This window comes from Physella acuta, unplaced genomic scaffold (genome assembly GCF_028476545.2).
Source record: "Physella acuta isolate Inbredline_101_S28 unplaced genomic scaffold, ASM2847654v3 ptg001356l, whole genome shotgun sequence".
Classification (NCBI taxonomy): domain Eukaryota; kingdom Metazoa; phylum Mollusca; class Gastropoda; family Physidae; genus Physella; species Physella acuta.
This window is the reverse complement of record NW_026732871.1, coordinates 144,276-160,691: the sequence shown is the minus strand read 5'-3', so window position 1 is coordinate 160,691 and position 16,416 is coordinate 144,276. Positions and strand designations below refer to the sequence as shown.

Genomic DNA, 16,416 nt, shown 5'->3' with positions numbered 1-16,416 from the left:
ATTTTTAGATTTACTTCACGCAACTGTTTTTTTCCCAATCATAAATTACTTGAAAGTCAAAAAGTTTACAATAAACAGGCGGTTTAACCCCTCTGCCCCCCCCCCCCCCCCCCCCCACCCCCCGTCGTTAAAGACCCAGTTTCTCTTGAAAGTTTCTAATTTTAATATCCACACTAACACACTCACAAATTAACACGTCATAGTTCAATTTAGCCCCCACCCCCCACCCCTGTTCCCCCAACGCACATTCAACTTTCCCTAAAATCCAGCTCGGATTTACCATGTTTATAATTTAATAGACACGCGTTTAAAGTGCGATAGTTTTTATTTTATTTTCGCATTCTTCCCCCAATTCTTCCATCAACAATCATCAACTCGGGTCGTGAGCGAAGTTCATAATTTTAATCCACACGCTCTCACAAGTGTGTTGCTTCCCTTGACACTTAAGTGTGCTGGAGTCACCTCCCCTGCGTGTGTACTGTGTACCGTGTAACGTGTAACAAACAGTGTCACGTACTCGCGGGTGAAACCACAATGACAACAACTCAAGTGGGTTTTTTTTTTCTTGTTTTGTTTTTCAAGTAGAACTGACTTTTCATCCAATTTTTTTTTTTATATTTCACCAAATGCCAAAGCGATTAAGTGGATGTGGGGTTGCCATACCACGTGGCTGACATCAGCAATTTAAAGGGAGGTAATTTATCCTAATGGAAACATCATGACGAATTCATCCACCCCCCACCCTTCACTTCAGCCAATCCATCCCCCCCCCCTCATCAGCCAGTGTGAGTACTCAGCTTGGTACTCAGGGGTAGTGTAACGTGCGCGCGTGAGTTGTGAGTGAGTTGTGTTGCTTATCGCGAGTGCCGCTCATGTGTTTGCACGAGTCATTCGATTAATTGTGTTTTATACTTAGCGTATCTTCATTAGCGGTGTGTTTCATTAATTGTGTGTTGCGATCGTTGGTCAACTTGGCGTAGCGAACCACTAGCCTAGGACAGGACGGTACGTTGGTTTATACCACTTTCTCTCGCATTGTTTACCTAGGCTTTTTGGGGCTGCATCTAAGTCTAGTTCACTTTAGTCAGGGTAAAGTTTGAGTCTAGTTCACTTTAGGCAGGGTAAAGTTTGAGAGTCTAGTTCACTTTAGGCAGGGTAAAATTTGAGAGTCTAGTTCACTTTAGTCAGTGTAAAGTTTGAGAGTCTAGTTCACTTTAGTCAGGGTAAAGTTTGAATCTAGGTCTAGTTCACTTTAGTCAGGGTAAAGTTTGAATCTGAGTTTAGTTAATTTTACTCAAGTTTGAAATCAAATGCTCGAAGTTAGACTTCAAATTTTGCGGCACGATAATTATTGTATCATAAATATTTTTTTTCTAATACATACTGGTCATAGCTTACTTCGTGGTATGATAATCTTGTAATGAGTGCACCGTGTATTACACAGGTTTATATATATATATATATATATATATATATATATATATAATGTATATGGTGCTTGGTGGTTCGTCAGCCAGCCACTTATCCTGAATGGTGAAACAGACCATTGCTCTACATCAGCATGGTGAGCTGTGGTTGATAACATAACTTCAGCAACATTAGCTGTCGTGCGTGTGACATTAAAAATTGATACTGGGGTTTCAACATTCCGGAGATGGGAAATAAATCCGACACCAATGTTGTGGTCGGGGAAACGGTGTAACGCTTTCAACTATTGTATCGGTATTGTTGTCTCTGCTCTCATCGCTGTTCCCGTCACTGCTCTCGTCATGTAAGGGTCGTTATCGCCCTCAGCAGACGTCAACAGTCGTCCAGCAGTTGACCGCATTGCGTGATTATTTTTTTTCTTGTTTCGTATTCTGAATATTTTTCTTAACGTAATTTCAACGAAGCAGTTTTAAATTGTGAACGTATTTTAAAAGTTATTTAACTTAATTCAATTTTTTTAAAATAAAAAATATAAACTTAATTATCTAACTTCATTAGAAATTAAGCAGAGTTCGATGTTTTATTACCTCGTTAAGTGCTGACAGAGGTTCGATATATTTTAATGAAATGGCTTAACATTTCTTTCACTTTCCTGGTTACTTGGTATCGATACAGGTCGTCGACTGTTGGTGTGTGGTTAGGGTACGGATTAGTGTATGGGCTAATGTATGGGTTAGTGCATGGATCAGTGTATGAGTTAATGGAATAGCTTGTAGAATCAATCTGAACACTCGGTGTGTTTAATTGCAGGTTTTTGCACGGAATTTGTATTGCATGAACTTCACCAGTTTGAGTTAATTCTGTCTTTACCGTCTACAGTTTTGTCTTTCAGTTTTCATCGGTGTTAAAGGCTAAATACTATGTGCAATGTTATTAGCTGATATAAAATAGGTTATGTTAGGTGAGCCTATCCCCCTCCCCCCACCCTCCCCTTCCCCCCCCCCCCTCCCCCCACCCTCCCCTTCCCCCCCCTCCCCCCACCCTCCCCTTCCCCCCCTCCCCCCCCCACCCTCCCCTTCCCCCCTCCCCCCCCTCCCCCCCCACCCTCCCCTTCCCCCCCTCCCCCCCCCTCCCCTTCCCCCCCACCCTCCCCTTCCCCCCCCCCTCCACCTCCGCGCCGTGGGACATAGGTCGCTGACAAGAGCTTTCCAGGCATCTCTGTCCTGGGCTAGTCTCTCCAACTGTCCCCAGGTGTGTCCTATCTTCTTGGAGTCTTCTTCCAAGTCACGTCTCAATGTCTTTCTTGGTCCACCTCTTTTCCTTTTTGCCCTGTGGATCTCTGATGATATAAAATATGATCTCTTTAATAGCCGTATAACAAGTTGCGTTAGACACAGATTTGGTCTCACTTTTCTATTATCGAACACGGTAGCCTCACTTTTGCTTGTATCAAACATGTGATCTCACTATTCTGTTATCAAACATGTGACCTCACTATTCTGTTATCAAACATGTGATCTCACTATTCTGTTATCAAACATGTGACCTCACTATTCTGTTATCAAACATGTGATCTCACTATTCTGTTATCAAACATGTGATCTCACTTGTGTTATCACACAACCCCGAGAGTCAAACGTAAACCACATGCTACTTATTAGAACACTCACATTATCTGGCACCATTCCCCTCCACCCTCATCACGTGACCAGTTCTCTTTACGTTAAAGCTCACGAGCACGCACAAGTAGGGCCGCATCTACATATTTATGTGCAAAATATGCACACTTGCTGCACCGTTAATTACCGTTGTGTTTATACATACTATAAGTATATACATATATATATATATATATATATATATATATATATATATATATATATATATATATATATATATATATATATATATATATATATATATATATATACAAAGCAACATTAGATGGGCCACCCATCCTGCCCCCCCCCCCATGATCTCTTAAATTATCCGTTGATTGGTCCCCATTCCTATTCATTTAGATGCACGAGCTGATTATTGGTTTACATCAATATCTACAAATCTAACAAGATGCTGGGCAAATCTTTATTAGTTCCTGTTTAGCCGATAGCGACAACAATTCTATCCTTATTGGGTTTGGTGTTGGCAAATTGCGTGCATATATTTCAGTTTATATCTACCGTGTGCTTCAGCCGGCAGCAATAGCGGTTGCCTCTCTTTAGCATTGATTTAGTCGATTACGGTAATAGTCTTAGCATTTTAGTTAAACTTATCGGTTATAGTTTTGAGCTGATTCTTGGGTCTAGATAGGGCATTGGTAAACGTTGTTTGTTTCTTATTGATTGGGAATGTGCGTGTCGATACCAATGTATCTAATTAGTTGATCCTTTGAGCTGATTGCCTCCGGTGATTAATTAAGAATTTTTATTAACTGCTGTAATTGCTTACTGAATAGTTAGTGTTCGTGGTTTTCATCGGTGTTTTTTGTGTGTCCATTATCGCAATAAATTTATCCCTTCTTGTTTTTGTTGTAAATATGTCCCTAATAACAGGCGGCGTGGCCTAGCGGTAGAGCGCTAGACTGCTAACCCAAAAGTCTCGAGTTCCAATCCGGGTTTAAATTACCCAGATCTGATGGGTAACCAACTCACGTTAGGGAAATAAAGGCGGTTGGGCATAGTGCTGATTACATTATGCCCTTGTATGCCGAGGTCAATAAAACAGATTAACTCTACTTCACCCGCCATTTGTGTCTTGGGCAGAAACGAGAAAAGATGATGATGCCCGTACTGACTGTAAATGTGTCCCTATTGGTAATGCGTATGAATTATTCTCTACATGATCGAACTGCCTATCTGGGGTTATTGACATTCGATCGGGTGATCAAATATTGATTTTTTAAAATTAAAATATTTTTTCTCTGGATCGAAGAAAACCTATATTGTAACTGCCTTTTTACCAGTGATATACCGCGAGTTATTCCAATTGCTCATTATATCAGGGTTCGACAGTAGAGCCACAACCAACCAAACTGGTTTTTTCTCCCTCTCTAGATAGCATGAAAAGGTTCTAGTAGTGGCTGAATGTTGATCCGTATCGTGTCGGTCCATTCAGTCTACAGATTGGGGGCAGCGTATTGACATTTTTTTTTTTACAATTTTCAATACAAATTTTGAGGTTTTTGGGGGTGTGTTGGCTGTGGGAGGAGGGAGTGTGTTGGGGTGAGGTGTGTGGTGTAGGTGTATGGGGCTGTGGAATATGTGTTGGTGTGTGTGTGTGTGTGTGTGTACGCGTTAAAAACCTGTTCGTGTAGTTTTCTTCTAGCACACCATTTAAAACTCTGCCTTGTGTAAACAAATGCACATATTTCTATGTTCTATAATAATCTAGCGACTGGACCCAAGCTATTTTTGGTCACCATACCTATGGCCTTGACCCTAGCCCTAACCTTTAACAGTGAAGCGGGAAAATAAAAACCTCGATACGATACCGTGTTGACTTAAGAACATACAAGTAGCCGCGTCGTGTGGTTTGACGACGGTACACGTAAATGAGGGTATCGATTCTAGTTGGAGTCACTCAACAGGTTCTCGTGTTGTGCTATTGTAAACCCAAAATTTCCTGCTATTTGTGAGGTTGTCATCTAGTGCTATTGTAAACCTAAAACTTTCTGGTATTTGACTTTGTGATGTTGTCATGTTGCGCTAGTGTAAACCTACAACTTTCTGTTTGTTGATTCTCTGAGGTTCTCGTGTTGCGCTATCATAAACCCAAAACATTCTGCTATTTGACTTTGTGAGGTCGTCATCTTGTGCTATTGTAAACCTAAAACTTTCTGGTATTTGACTCTATGCTGTAACAAATCAGGGACCTGTATAGCTTTTATTCAACCATTACCCTAGACATGCTAGTAACCAAATTCCGATACCTAACAATAAGCCTAACTTTGAGGAGCCTCTATAGATTCTGGTTGACTGTTTTCAAGGGGGGGGGGGGGTTGGTACTGATTACCATTATATTTAAAATCGTCCTAGTTTTGTGTGAAATTAGATGTTTTTATTAATTACTGGACCAACTTAATTATAGGTTATATTTCTTTTTTTCCTAACAATGTACTAGCAGCTATTTATGTCCAGAGTGGTGAAAAAATTGGGGTGGTGGTGGTGGGGGACTGTTGTTAATAGGCATATATCAAATCATAAAATACCAGTTAACATAAAAAAAACATACATATGGCGGGGTGTAGTTTGGAAGCAATTACCGCCACAATGCTGCATTAGGCGCCAATGTTAATGAATGTGTTACTGGGCGACTTGAAGCACAGCTGGTAGTGGCTCAAGATAAAATCTATCCCACTATTCACACGTGCCAGCTAGTTGCACATCTTTCGTGCGCGGTACTCGTGTTGTTGTGGTTCTGGAATTAGAAGTAAACAAACTTGAAATTAAGGTAATGCCAATATGCCGTACACGTGTGTTATCATTTAAATGTGGTATGTTAGCATTCCTACGTGGTGAATTACCGAAGTGCCAAACATTAGTTGTTGTTATTCAACTGTTGGTGGATATGAAAAATATGCGAAACGCTGATGCTGCAGTATAGATTAAACATAGAAATTTGAAAGCGCCCTAATGAATGTGTATGTGTGCGTGTATGTCGTCTCTTTGGTCAAATAAACAACACACAGCACATACACTGACCCGCTGTGACACAAACACACGCCACACCCACACACGCTGTCACACTCACATACACAGACACGCGTACACCCGCACACACACACACGGTCTCACACACACGTAGCACACCAACGTTGAACGTGATCAAAGTGTAAGCACCTCTATGTCCATATAGTGAAGAATCTCTTAAAACTGACTAATCATCGGTTCAATATTCCTTCTCCAACTGTACACCGGTGCCTTGGGTTTTACTTCTTGTTAAAATATCCAATTAAACATTTTGACTTTTTAAAAAAGTTATACGCCTCTAACAGATGTACTCCACACTTTAAGGTAATCTGTGAAATATTCAGGTGCATGTAGCCAACATAGTCTCTCCATATAAGTTGTCATATATATATATATATATATATATATATATATATATATATATATATATATATATATATATATATATATATATATATATATATATATGTATATATAAACACATTATACAGCCACTTAGCACACGAAAGTTTGAAGGCTTTGTGTCGTGTCGTAGTGACCGGCACTGACCACCCTATTTGGCACTGCGGGCCACACACGGCCCGCGAGCCGTGGGCCTTGTGTGGCCCGCTTGAGAGTCGCCGCCGACTAAACTGTCTCTTGATTGTTTGGCCTGAGCGGCCGTGCGAGCCGTCAGTGACGACAGTTGACGTCTGCCACCCGCCTGATGACGAGTAGCGAGTGAGCGGTATGTTTGTCTGCTGGACGGGTGTCGGAGCTCATTGTTGAGTCGTCTGCTGTTGTTGGGACGCCGATTGGAACACAGGCCAGGATCACCGCAGTGAATGCTGGAGATAGTACAACACGTTGAAATTATTTGTTTTATTTGTTTTAATTGTGTGGTAAAGTTCATTGTGCAGCCGTTGTTCGCTCCCATTCTTGATTCTATTGAGTTATCGGACTTCGTATTTTTATTCATATTCCGGGAGAATGAATTCGTTATGGAAAACTAATATGTATTTATTATATAATCGATGTGTATTCATCATATAAAAAAACAGGTCCATACATAACGAAAGGAATTTTCGATCAGTTATTTCGTCTGTATAAACAAGACAATCGTTATATTAATGTTTCGCATTGTTTGTTTATCTTTAATTATACACAGACGTGTGTTATTTCCCTTGGTTTACGTACCGGTATGTAGATTTGTTACATTGCCAGATTTCCCACAAAATAAGCGCCAGATCAGATTATTACAAAATAATGTAAAAGTATAAGTTGAAAGATAATATCTGCGGGGTTTGAGTGCTATTGTTTTTTTTAACGACATTAACGGATGAGCTCTTGTGTTTTTGTCATTAAGGGAGTGTGCTGTTGGTTTTAGATGGGCATCTAAATAAGTCATTCATTGACCCTAGCGAATCTAGTCATTCCGTAATCCTAGCAAATCTGGTAATTTATTAATGCTATTGAATCTAGTCATTCAGCAACCCTAGCAAATCAAGTCATTCAGCAACCCTAGTAAATCTAGTCGTTCACTAACCTAGCAAATCTAATCAAGTCATTCAGCCACCATTAGAGATAGAGAGAGAAAACGAGAAAGCACACGACGTTAAGAGGTGTCCAAGTATTTTAAAGAGCTTAACAAAGTTACTTTCATTCAACCAGGATTTCATTTCAAGTAGTTGGTTAAACCACTGTAGCTCAAATAGGCGTTTGTTTATAGTACTTTGCGGATGTATTGTAGTTAAACTAAGCTTTCATAGAGACCAACGAATTAAAATACTGTAATTTTAGGATTTCAGTCAACGTAGGCCCTATTTTGTGATGGTATTTTTTAAATTGTATCTAGGATTTTAGTTTAAATTCTTGGCAGAAAAACTGTAGTTTTAGGATTTCAATGAAAGTACTTTTGTGAAGGTACTGCTGCACATCTGTGATTTCAGTCGAAGTACTTACTTTGTGAGAGTACTGTTGGATTTCAGTAAAGTACTTTGTGGGTGTACAATAGGATTTCAATTGAAGTACTTTGTAAAATACTGTTGGATTTCAGTTTAAGTACTTTGTGAAAGTACTGTTGGATTTCATTTGAAGTACTTTGTGAAAGTACTGTATGATTCAGTTGAAGTACTTTGTGAAAGTACTGTTGGATTTCTTTTGAGTACTGTAGGACTTCATTTGAAGTAGGCTACTTTGTGAAAGTACAGTAGGATTTCAGTTGAAGTACTTTATGAAAGTACTGTAGGATTTGAGTTGAAGTACATTGTGAAAGTACCGTAGTTCACCCAGGATATCAGCCCCAGCACTCACGCTGCGAGGGAGATGACTGGCTCAGCGCTCACGTGACCGACGCCATTGTTCTACTCGCTGTCACCTTGTCTCTCGCGTCAGACCGCGCTCAATCGATACGCCCTACCTGTTGCTACTCGCTACCTGTCGCCACCAGCACAGGCTACCTGTAGCCCAGAAATGTATGCAGTCTTCTCGGAGGGCGTACCGGAGTTTATGTGCCTCCCCCCTCCCCACGGCGTCACTGCACTTAACCAGCCCCTCCACTCCATCCCCACCTCGGTCACCGCCCCTGGGATCAGCTTAGCCCCAGCACAAATCCTCCACCCCCAGCCCGGCACGCCCCTGTGTCTCCCATCCTACGGCCCAGGTGTCAGTACACCTTATGTTTACACCTTTAAGGTAGGTCAAAGTTTGATTCAATTTCTTCTATTTGACCACAACACACAAGAATACATACATTATATATATATATATATATATATATATATATATATATATATATATATATATATATATACATATATACACTTATATATGTATATATTAAAGTATATTTTATATATGTACATGCACACGTATGTATATATCTATATGTAAATATCATATATATATATATATATATATATATATATATATATATATATATTTGCGTGTGTGTATATATGTGTGCGTGTGTGCATGTATAGCATGCTGTGAGATTTAAAAAAAAACCATGGTGTAGGAAAAAACTGGGAAAGTGATTCTTTGACCGGAGCTATTGATTAAGTGATTGTGAAAATTGTTTCGGTTGTTATGCTTTATGCGGGTCTTAGCGCATTAATTTTTCATCAGCCTAGCCGTGTACGCACGGGCTCATTTAGTCCCTGGTATTAGCCAGAACTTTTTTTATCAGCAGATACACGTTCACATGACCTTCAGTGTGTACTTTAATCGGCATTTGCTATCAGATTTTTTTTTTGAAGTCCCAGTCAGCGCTTACGGAATTTTCTTTTAATTAATTAATTAGCGAAGTAATGTAAAAATCAACATGTTTTTGAAAAATATGTACTTTTAAATGCAACGACATGACGTAGCAAATAGTTTCTTTCAGGCATCTTTACGTGGGGGGGGGGGTGCAGAACCCCCGGAAATTAAAGTCCGCCCCTCTACCTTGAAAATTTTAAATTCACCCCTCGGAAAATATTGAAAGAAACACTTCTAGCAAATATATTTTTTTTGCAAGTAACGCTATTCTTTTCCTCAACCTAAACCTGATTTGCACCATTTTTCTATCCCTACTCTTAACTCTAACCCTAACAGCTATATAAAAAATGAGGCACTAAAGTAAAATATACTAAAACCGAAAAATCAAGTCCGAAATTTTTGTATACATAGCAACCAATGCTCGCATGCTTACATCGTGTGTAAACCGCTCGCTTACACCGCGTGTAAACCGCTCGCTTACACTGTGTAACCATTAGACTCGGGTTATTACTCAATTAATATAAAACAAGAGGCCATTAACGAGTGCAACAACAAGGATCCATCTCGCCCTATTTCCCCCTTAATGCCGCGTCGAGCGCCACCCAGTTTTGCACATGATTTAGCCCCCATCATTTAGCTTTTTCCGCCCGGGAATTCCCGCGAGTCGTCGGTTCATCAGAGCCTCGCCCGGCCCCTGCTATCCTGCAAATGATTATTGACAGACGTTCACGGGGTTTTGTTGTCCGGGGTGTTGTTTTTTATTATTGGGGGGAGAATATCTGGCAATGTGCTTGACGATAATTTGACAATGGTTGACGGTTAACCTGTGGTGGTTATACGGTTAAACTTTTGAGATCGATTCTGTGCATGACGATAATTTGACAATGGTTGACGGTTAACCTGTGGTGGTTATACGGTTAAACTTTTGAGATCGATTCTGTGCATGACGATAATTTGACAATGTTTGACGGTTAACCTGTGATGGTTATATGGTTAAACTATTGAGATCGATTCTGTGCATGACGATAATTTGACAATGTTTGACGGTTAACTTGTGGTGGTTTTTTGGTTAAACTATTGAGATCGATTCTGTGCATGACGATAATTTGACAATGTTTAACGGTTAACCTGTGATGGTTATACGGTTAAACTTTTGAGATCGATTCTGTGCTGGTTAAATTAGCGAGGTTAAGTTAATTAACTTTTTATGGCTTTCAATTGTTTAAGATTAAAACCGAAGCAAGTTACCATTGAAGTTATGTCGGGGGAAAAAAATGTCGTTGAGTCACTTGAGTCTAACTATTTGTCGTGACGCTTCTCGGTCGTGTCATGGTGTACAACAGTTTAAATTCAGTGGAGTCAGTGACCAGTGGCGGATCATGGCACATGCAAGCATGGGGGGGGGGGGGGGGGCAGCTCTAATGTTGACACATGTCTTACCGCTATATTTTTGATACATGATGTCCCCCCCCCCCGATAATTTTTAGACGGCGGCCACGCACATGCCATTTCTGCGATTGTTGGATGTCGTAGGTGTTGCATAGAAAATAACACCAAGCCAAAAACAAAACCAGCAACAAGACAGAAACAAGATAATTAAAAGTCAACAAACAACAGAACCCCCCACCAACAAAAAAAGGCTATTGAGATGCAACATGTAAAACCTACTCTGCTTCCCGTGGTTTTACTCTGTCTGTCTGTCCGTCTGTCTGTCTGTCGCTCTCTTCCCACACCTTCTCAGCAGCTATGTGGTCCAAAGTTCTAGTGAAAATGTTCTATGTTAGATGTCTGTGTTGCTCGCGTACTAACAGGGCAGAAAATATTCAATGGAAAAAACTCTGTTAAATCTTCTAGATTTCAATTTCTGCTGTAGCAGCAAAAGTTCAACCGTCCACATGTTAGAGATTCTGCTGAATGTTCTGTGATCTATGTTCCATGTTTCCGGTCTAATGTAACTGCAACAAAAGCTCTATGATCTAAATGTTCTATGATGGATGCTCTATATCCCCTGTCTTCTTTACACGCTTATACAAGTTCAACATTCAACATATCTGTTGGAAATTCTGTGTTGTAAGTTTAATGTAGGATGTTGTATAGATCTCTATACGGCATGAGGTTCTAAGGTCACAATGTTCTATGTTGTAAGTATGATATTGGATGTTTCTATAGACCTCTGTACGACATGAAGTTCTATGGCCCAAATGTTGTATGGTGCAAGTCTCTAGCACATTGACTTGTAGAACAAACACATTGTGTTCCATTATCCTGTGCCGATCAATTCCTCTTTGCTCTAGACAACACTGCCTGTTCGTGCTAGCGGTTGTGTGTGTGTCTGTGTGTGTGTGTGTGGGGGGGGGTGTTGTGTAGGTTGTGTGGGGGTTTGATACGTTTGTTTATTCTAATTCCTGGGCTGTTCGTGACCCACGGGAGGCACGCCCAACTTAGTGTGTGTGTGTGTGTGTGTGTGAGTGTGTGTGTCATCATCATCATCCCCATCACATAACTGATGCAGCGCTGACATTTTCTACCTCGACAATTAGCAGACGTAGCGCCATTGTATCCTCTCAGAACAGACACATATCCGTTGATGTATGTTCACATTGCAAGTTCTTATGTAAAACAGTACATACATACATATACATACATACAAATGTTAGATTATGTATCAGTTATCAGTATATATATATATATATATATATATATATATATATATATATATATATATATATAAAAAAAAATATATATATATATATATATATATATATATATATATATGTATATTTATCATAATATATAGACCTACTGATACACAATTTTATCATCTTTAGCATATACATAAATTATATATGTATATATGTGTATATGTATATATATATATATATATATATATATATATATATATATATATATATATATATATATATATATATATATATATATATATATATATATGTATATATATATGTATATGTATATATATATATATGTATATATATATATATATAAAATGTACAGTCTGTATGTATAATATGTATATCTCTGCGTGGTTGTTTCAAGTTGAAATTTTTTGTGAGCAGGAACTTATGTATTCTAGAAAGTTCCTGCAAATCTCCTAGAACGTAGATTGCGTTTTGTGCAGGCTGTCGGTTGCCGCCCTGAAAACAACAAACATAAACTCCCCACCAGATTCTACCGCTCACCCCTTGTCTTTCTATCACCAGCCCGCATCACCACGCGGTCGTCGTCTCCCCCACCCCCCGACCCCACCCCACCCGACCTCACCGCGCAGCTTCCCGCCCTTAAACTCGAACAGCTTTTATTCTGCCGTCTGCCCGTGTCATGCTGCTTTCCGTTGACGTGGCAGTCAATTTTCTACTTCTGCTGACATTCTTCCACTAACTTTCGTTTCACTTCATTTTTCACTTTCTTTTTTTCGCATTTTTTGTGTGTGTAACTTTTGCAACCAGGATTCCATCCCTTGGTGTTACTGTTAAGGACTTGTATCCGACTTTTTAAAAAACTCCAACGTTTTGCAGCCTATCGTTGAATATTTAGCAAGACAATGGAAACAAGTGTTCATTGTTGCTCTTGTATTTGATTCGTTTAGACAGGTCACGTGTTCGAGTGGAATTATTCAATTTTTTTTTCGTCAGGTGATGAGATGAAATCGACTATTGCCTAGTCTTTAAATTGTGTTAGTAAGTTGATCTGCTTGTCGTAGTCATACCTGATACCTAAACTTAAATGAATTGCGTTTTTAGTTTTTGTATTTCGTCAATCGTTAGCTCTTTTTATATTATTTTTTTAAATACACAACTTTAGTATGTGGATTTAGAAATGTAAGTAAAATTTAGTACGTACTTTAAAAAAACGAAACACGATGTGATTAAATGTCGGTGCTTTTATGGTAGGTAACAGTAAAATAAGTTTTAAAGCGCGTTTAAAATTGCATGCAAATATTTGTTGGGAGAGTAGCTGCCCCTGCTGACCGCGCCCATATCAATGCTATTTATAGTTTAACGCGCGTCTTGCGGTATCGATCACCGTAAGACAAGAGAATACACCTGCAGATGGGTGGGGGGGGGGGGGGGGGGGTAAACACCAAACAGTTCTCAGTTCTCACCAGTTCATGAAATAGGTCAACGGTGTCTGGAATTGTGTACGGAATTGTGTACTGAAATGTACACACATTTTGTACAAGTGTCAATGAACTCGTGCTGTTAGCACGTGTGTCTGTTGTGTGTTTTATTGCTACACACGTTTGTCTGTTGTGTGTTTTATTGCTACACACGTGTGTCTGTTGTGTTTTATTGCTACACACGTGTGTCTGTTGTGTGTTTTATTGCTACACACGTGTGTCTGTTGTGTGTTTATTGCTACACACGTGTGTCTGTTGTGTGTTTTATTGCTACACACGTGTGTCTGTTGTGTGTTTTATTGCTACACACGTGTGTCTGTTGTGTGTTTTATTGCTACACACGCGTTAAACAAATTAGTTTCTTCGAGTCCAATACACATTACCTGGATAATTAAATATCGAACTGTCAATTAAAACTTTAAATTATTTTTTTTTACACCCAGTAGGCCAACTATTTGTAAAGCACACTGTTCGTGTCATTTCTCACATTGTTTTCATCGAATGAAAGAAGGCGCCACAACAAGACGCAAAGAAATATTTTTCTAAAAATCTTGAATACCTTTTCAGCAAATTTAATTACAGATGCTCGTTTTAATGTACCTTAAGTAAACTTTTAGATCTTGCGGAGTTTTAACCTTCTTTGGGAACATGTTTTATCTTTGAATGTGTGTATACACCAACCTCTTGATCTAAAGTTCGGCCGTAACTAGAAAATATCCCATAAAGGTTTTAACTTTTATATTTTGAAGCAGTCGTCGGTTATTGTTTCAATTTAACTTTCGACGTCATATTTTAGTATTTTTTTTAACTTTTGTCATCATATTTTAGTTGTTTTAACTTTCGTCAGTCATCTGTTAGATGTGTTAGGCCTAACTATCGTCATTCAGTCATCTGTTAGATGTGTTAGGCCTAACTATCGTCATTCAGTCATCCATACGATGTGTTAACTCCCCCCTCCCCCCGGGGGGTTTCGCTGAGTTCAACTCACGTGCCCAGCTGCCGTACAATAGGGGAATGTTTGTGTCGCTGCATGCTAATGAACCTCGCACGTTGTATTTTAACTGATGACGTTCTAACGTCTGGTAATACCTGTTGACTTTTGACTGCTGCTAGCCTTAGTCAAGTCTGATATATTTATCTTCATATTTATGTGCAGTCGTAATTTCTAAGGTGACTATGACAAGTCTTTATTTTTCTATATTTAAGAAGTTTGAAAATCCACATGTATTTTCAGGATTTTTTTTTATATTTCTCGGTCAATTTTGTTGATATTCTGATGATACTCGAAATCAAATTTTAAAAATTTGTTTCGTGTTTATTGCTTACGGCGTTATGAAGTTTAAAATTCAAGCCTGTAAAATCTATATAGGGCCTATATGTTTGTTCCATATTTATTTGTCTGGCCTTTCTGAAGTTTAAAATGTTATTTAAATCCTGTCCAATATTTTCTTGATTAAAATGTTACATTTAAATCCTGTTTAATTTGTTCCTGACTTTCTGAAGTTTAAAATGTTATTTAAATCCTGTCCAATATTTTCTTGATTAAAATGTTACATTTAAATCCTGTTTAATTTGTTCCTGACTTTCTGAAGTTTAAAATGTTATTTAAATCCTGTCCAATTTTTTCTTGATTAAAATGTTACATTTAAATCCTGTTTAATTTGTTCCTGACTTTCTGAAGTTTAAAATGTTATTTAAATCCTGTCCAATTTTTTCTTTATTAAAATGTTACATTTAAATCCTGTTTAATTTTTTTCCTGACTTTCTGAAGTTTAAAATGTTGATATTTAAATCCTGTTCAATTTTTTTACTGACTTTCTGAAGATTAAAATGTTGATATTTAAATCCTGTTCCATTTTTTCCTGACTTTCTGAAGATTAAAATGTTGATATTTAAATCTCGTTTAATTTTCTCTCGAATCTCTAAAGTTTAAAATGTTATTTAAATCCTGTTTAATTTTTCTCGACTTTCTGAAGTTTAAAATGTTATTTAAATCCTGTTTAATTTGTTCTCGACTCTCTGAAGTTTAAAATGTTATTTAAATCCTGTTTAATTTGTTCTCTACTTTCTGAAGTTTAAAATCCACTTATTTCTGCTGATCAACAGAGAGGAAGCGAAGAACTCATGTCGCACAGCCCAGTGGTAGCCAACGGCAACGGGCTCAGCCCACAGCAGTCGCCCAACGAACTCACAGACGCCAAAAAGGTGAGCAGAAAACTTCCGGTCACCCCCCCCCCCTCCCCACTCACGTTCCTTTTACTTTGAAGCTAGTGCAGACAAAGATTATCTAGATGCTCGTAATGTCAAAACTGAAAATGTTTAAACCTTTTTTTTTGTTTCGTTTTTTGTTATGTGTGTGTGTGTGTGTTAATCGAATGTAAAAGAAAAGCGAAAAAAAAGTAAGCAGTTAACTTCTTATTAAATGTCTGAATCTTCAACAAAGCTGGGAATTATTAGTGAACCTTTGAAGTAATGACAATAGGCTTGTCAAAATGATTAAAAATTTTAGTTGCCAGAAAGCTTATTTTTTAAACCAAATTTGAATATTTTAAAAGATTTTTGAAACAGGTACAAAATGACTACCGGTTTTACGACGGCAAGAAATATTCAAGCAAGTAATAAAATAATAAAGGGGGAGGGGGGGTGTCATCAGTAATATAACATCTGAGCAAAATATAGTCTTGTCTTAAAATCGTGAGACCACTACAATAAAAAGAATGCAAAAGCAATTTTAACATCTTGAATCAAACTGAAAAAGTCAACCGTTTGCCATTTTGTTTATCTTTCCTACCCTGTACAATACGTTAATTTTACCATGTAAAACATTGATTGCAACTTTTATTGTTATACTTTCCCTGGCCATTCCAGTTGACTCAATAGGCACATGAAGTTTTTTAAAATATTTAAATTGTTAAAATAATATCC

General features: G+C 38.3%; 1 protein-coding gene across 15 annotated transcripts in view; it reads left to right on the top strand.

Moving 5' to 3' along the window:
• Positions 1-16,416, top strand: part of LOC131926978 (polypyrimidine tract-binding protein 2) — a 59,880-nt gene that overhangs the window by 16,419 nt on the left and 27,045 nt on the right. For 7 of the 15 annotated variants that reach the window (XM_059282593.1, XM_059282592.1, XM_059282591.1 and 4 more), the window contains exons 1-3: positions 6,831-6,997; positions 7,951-8,789; positions 15,598-15,696. In XM_059282593.1, coding sequence (XP_059138576.1) covers positions 8,568-8,789; positions 15,598-15,696 — 321 coding nt within the window. In that variant the 5' untranslated portion in view covers positions 6,831-6,997; positions 7,951-8,567. Of the gene's footprint in view, positions 1-866; positions 1,006-6,830; positions 6,998-7,141; positions 7,157-7,950; positions 8,790-13,030; positions 13,052-14,612; positions 14,662-15,597; positions 15,697-16,416 lie in introns of those variants that run through there. The other 8 variants (XM_059282598.1, XM_059282594.1, XM_059282585.1 and 5 more) reach the window with 7 other exon arrangements.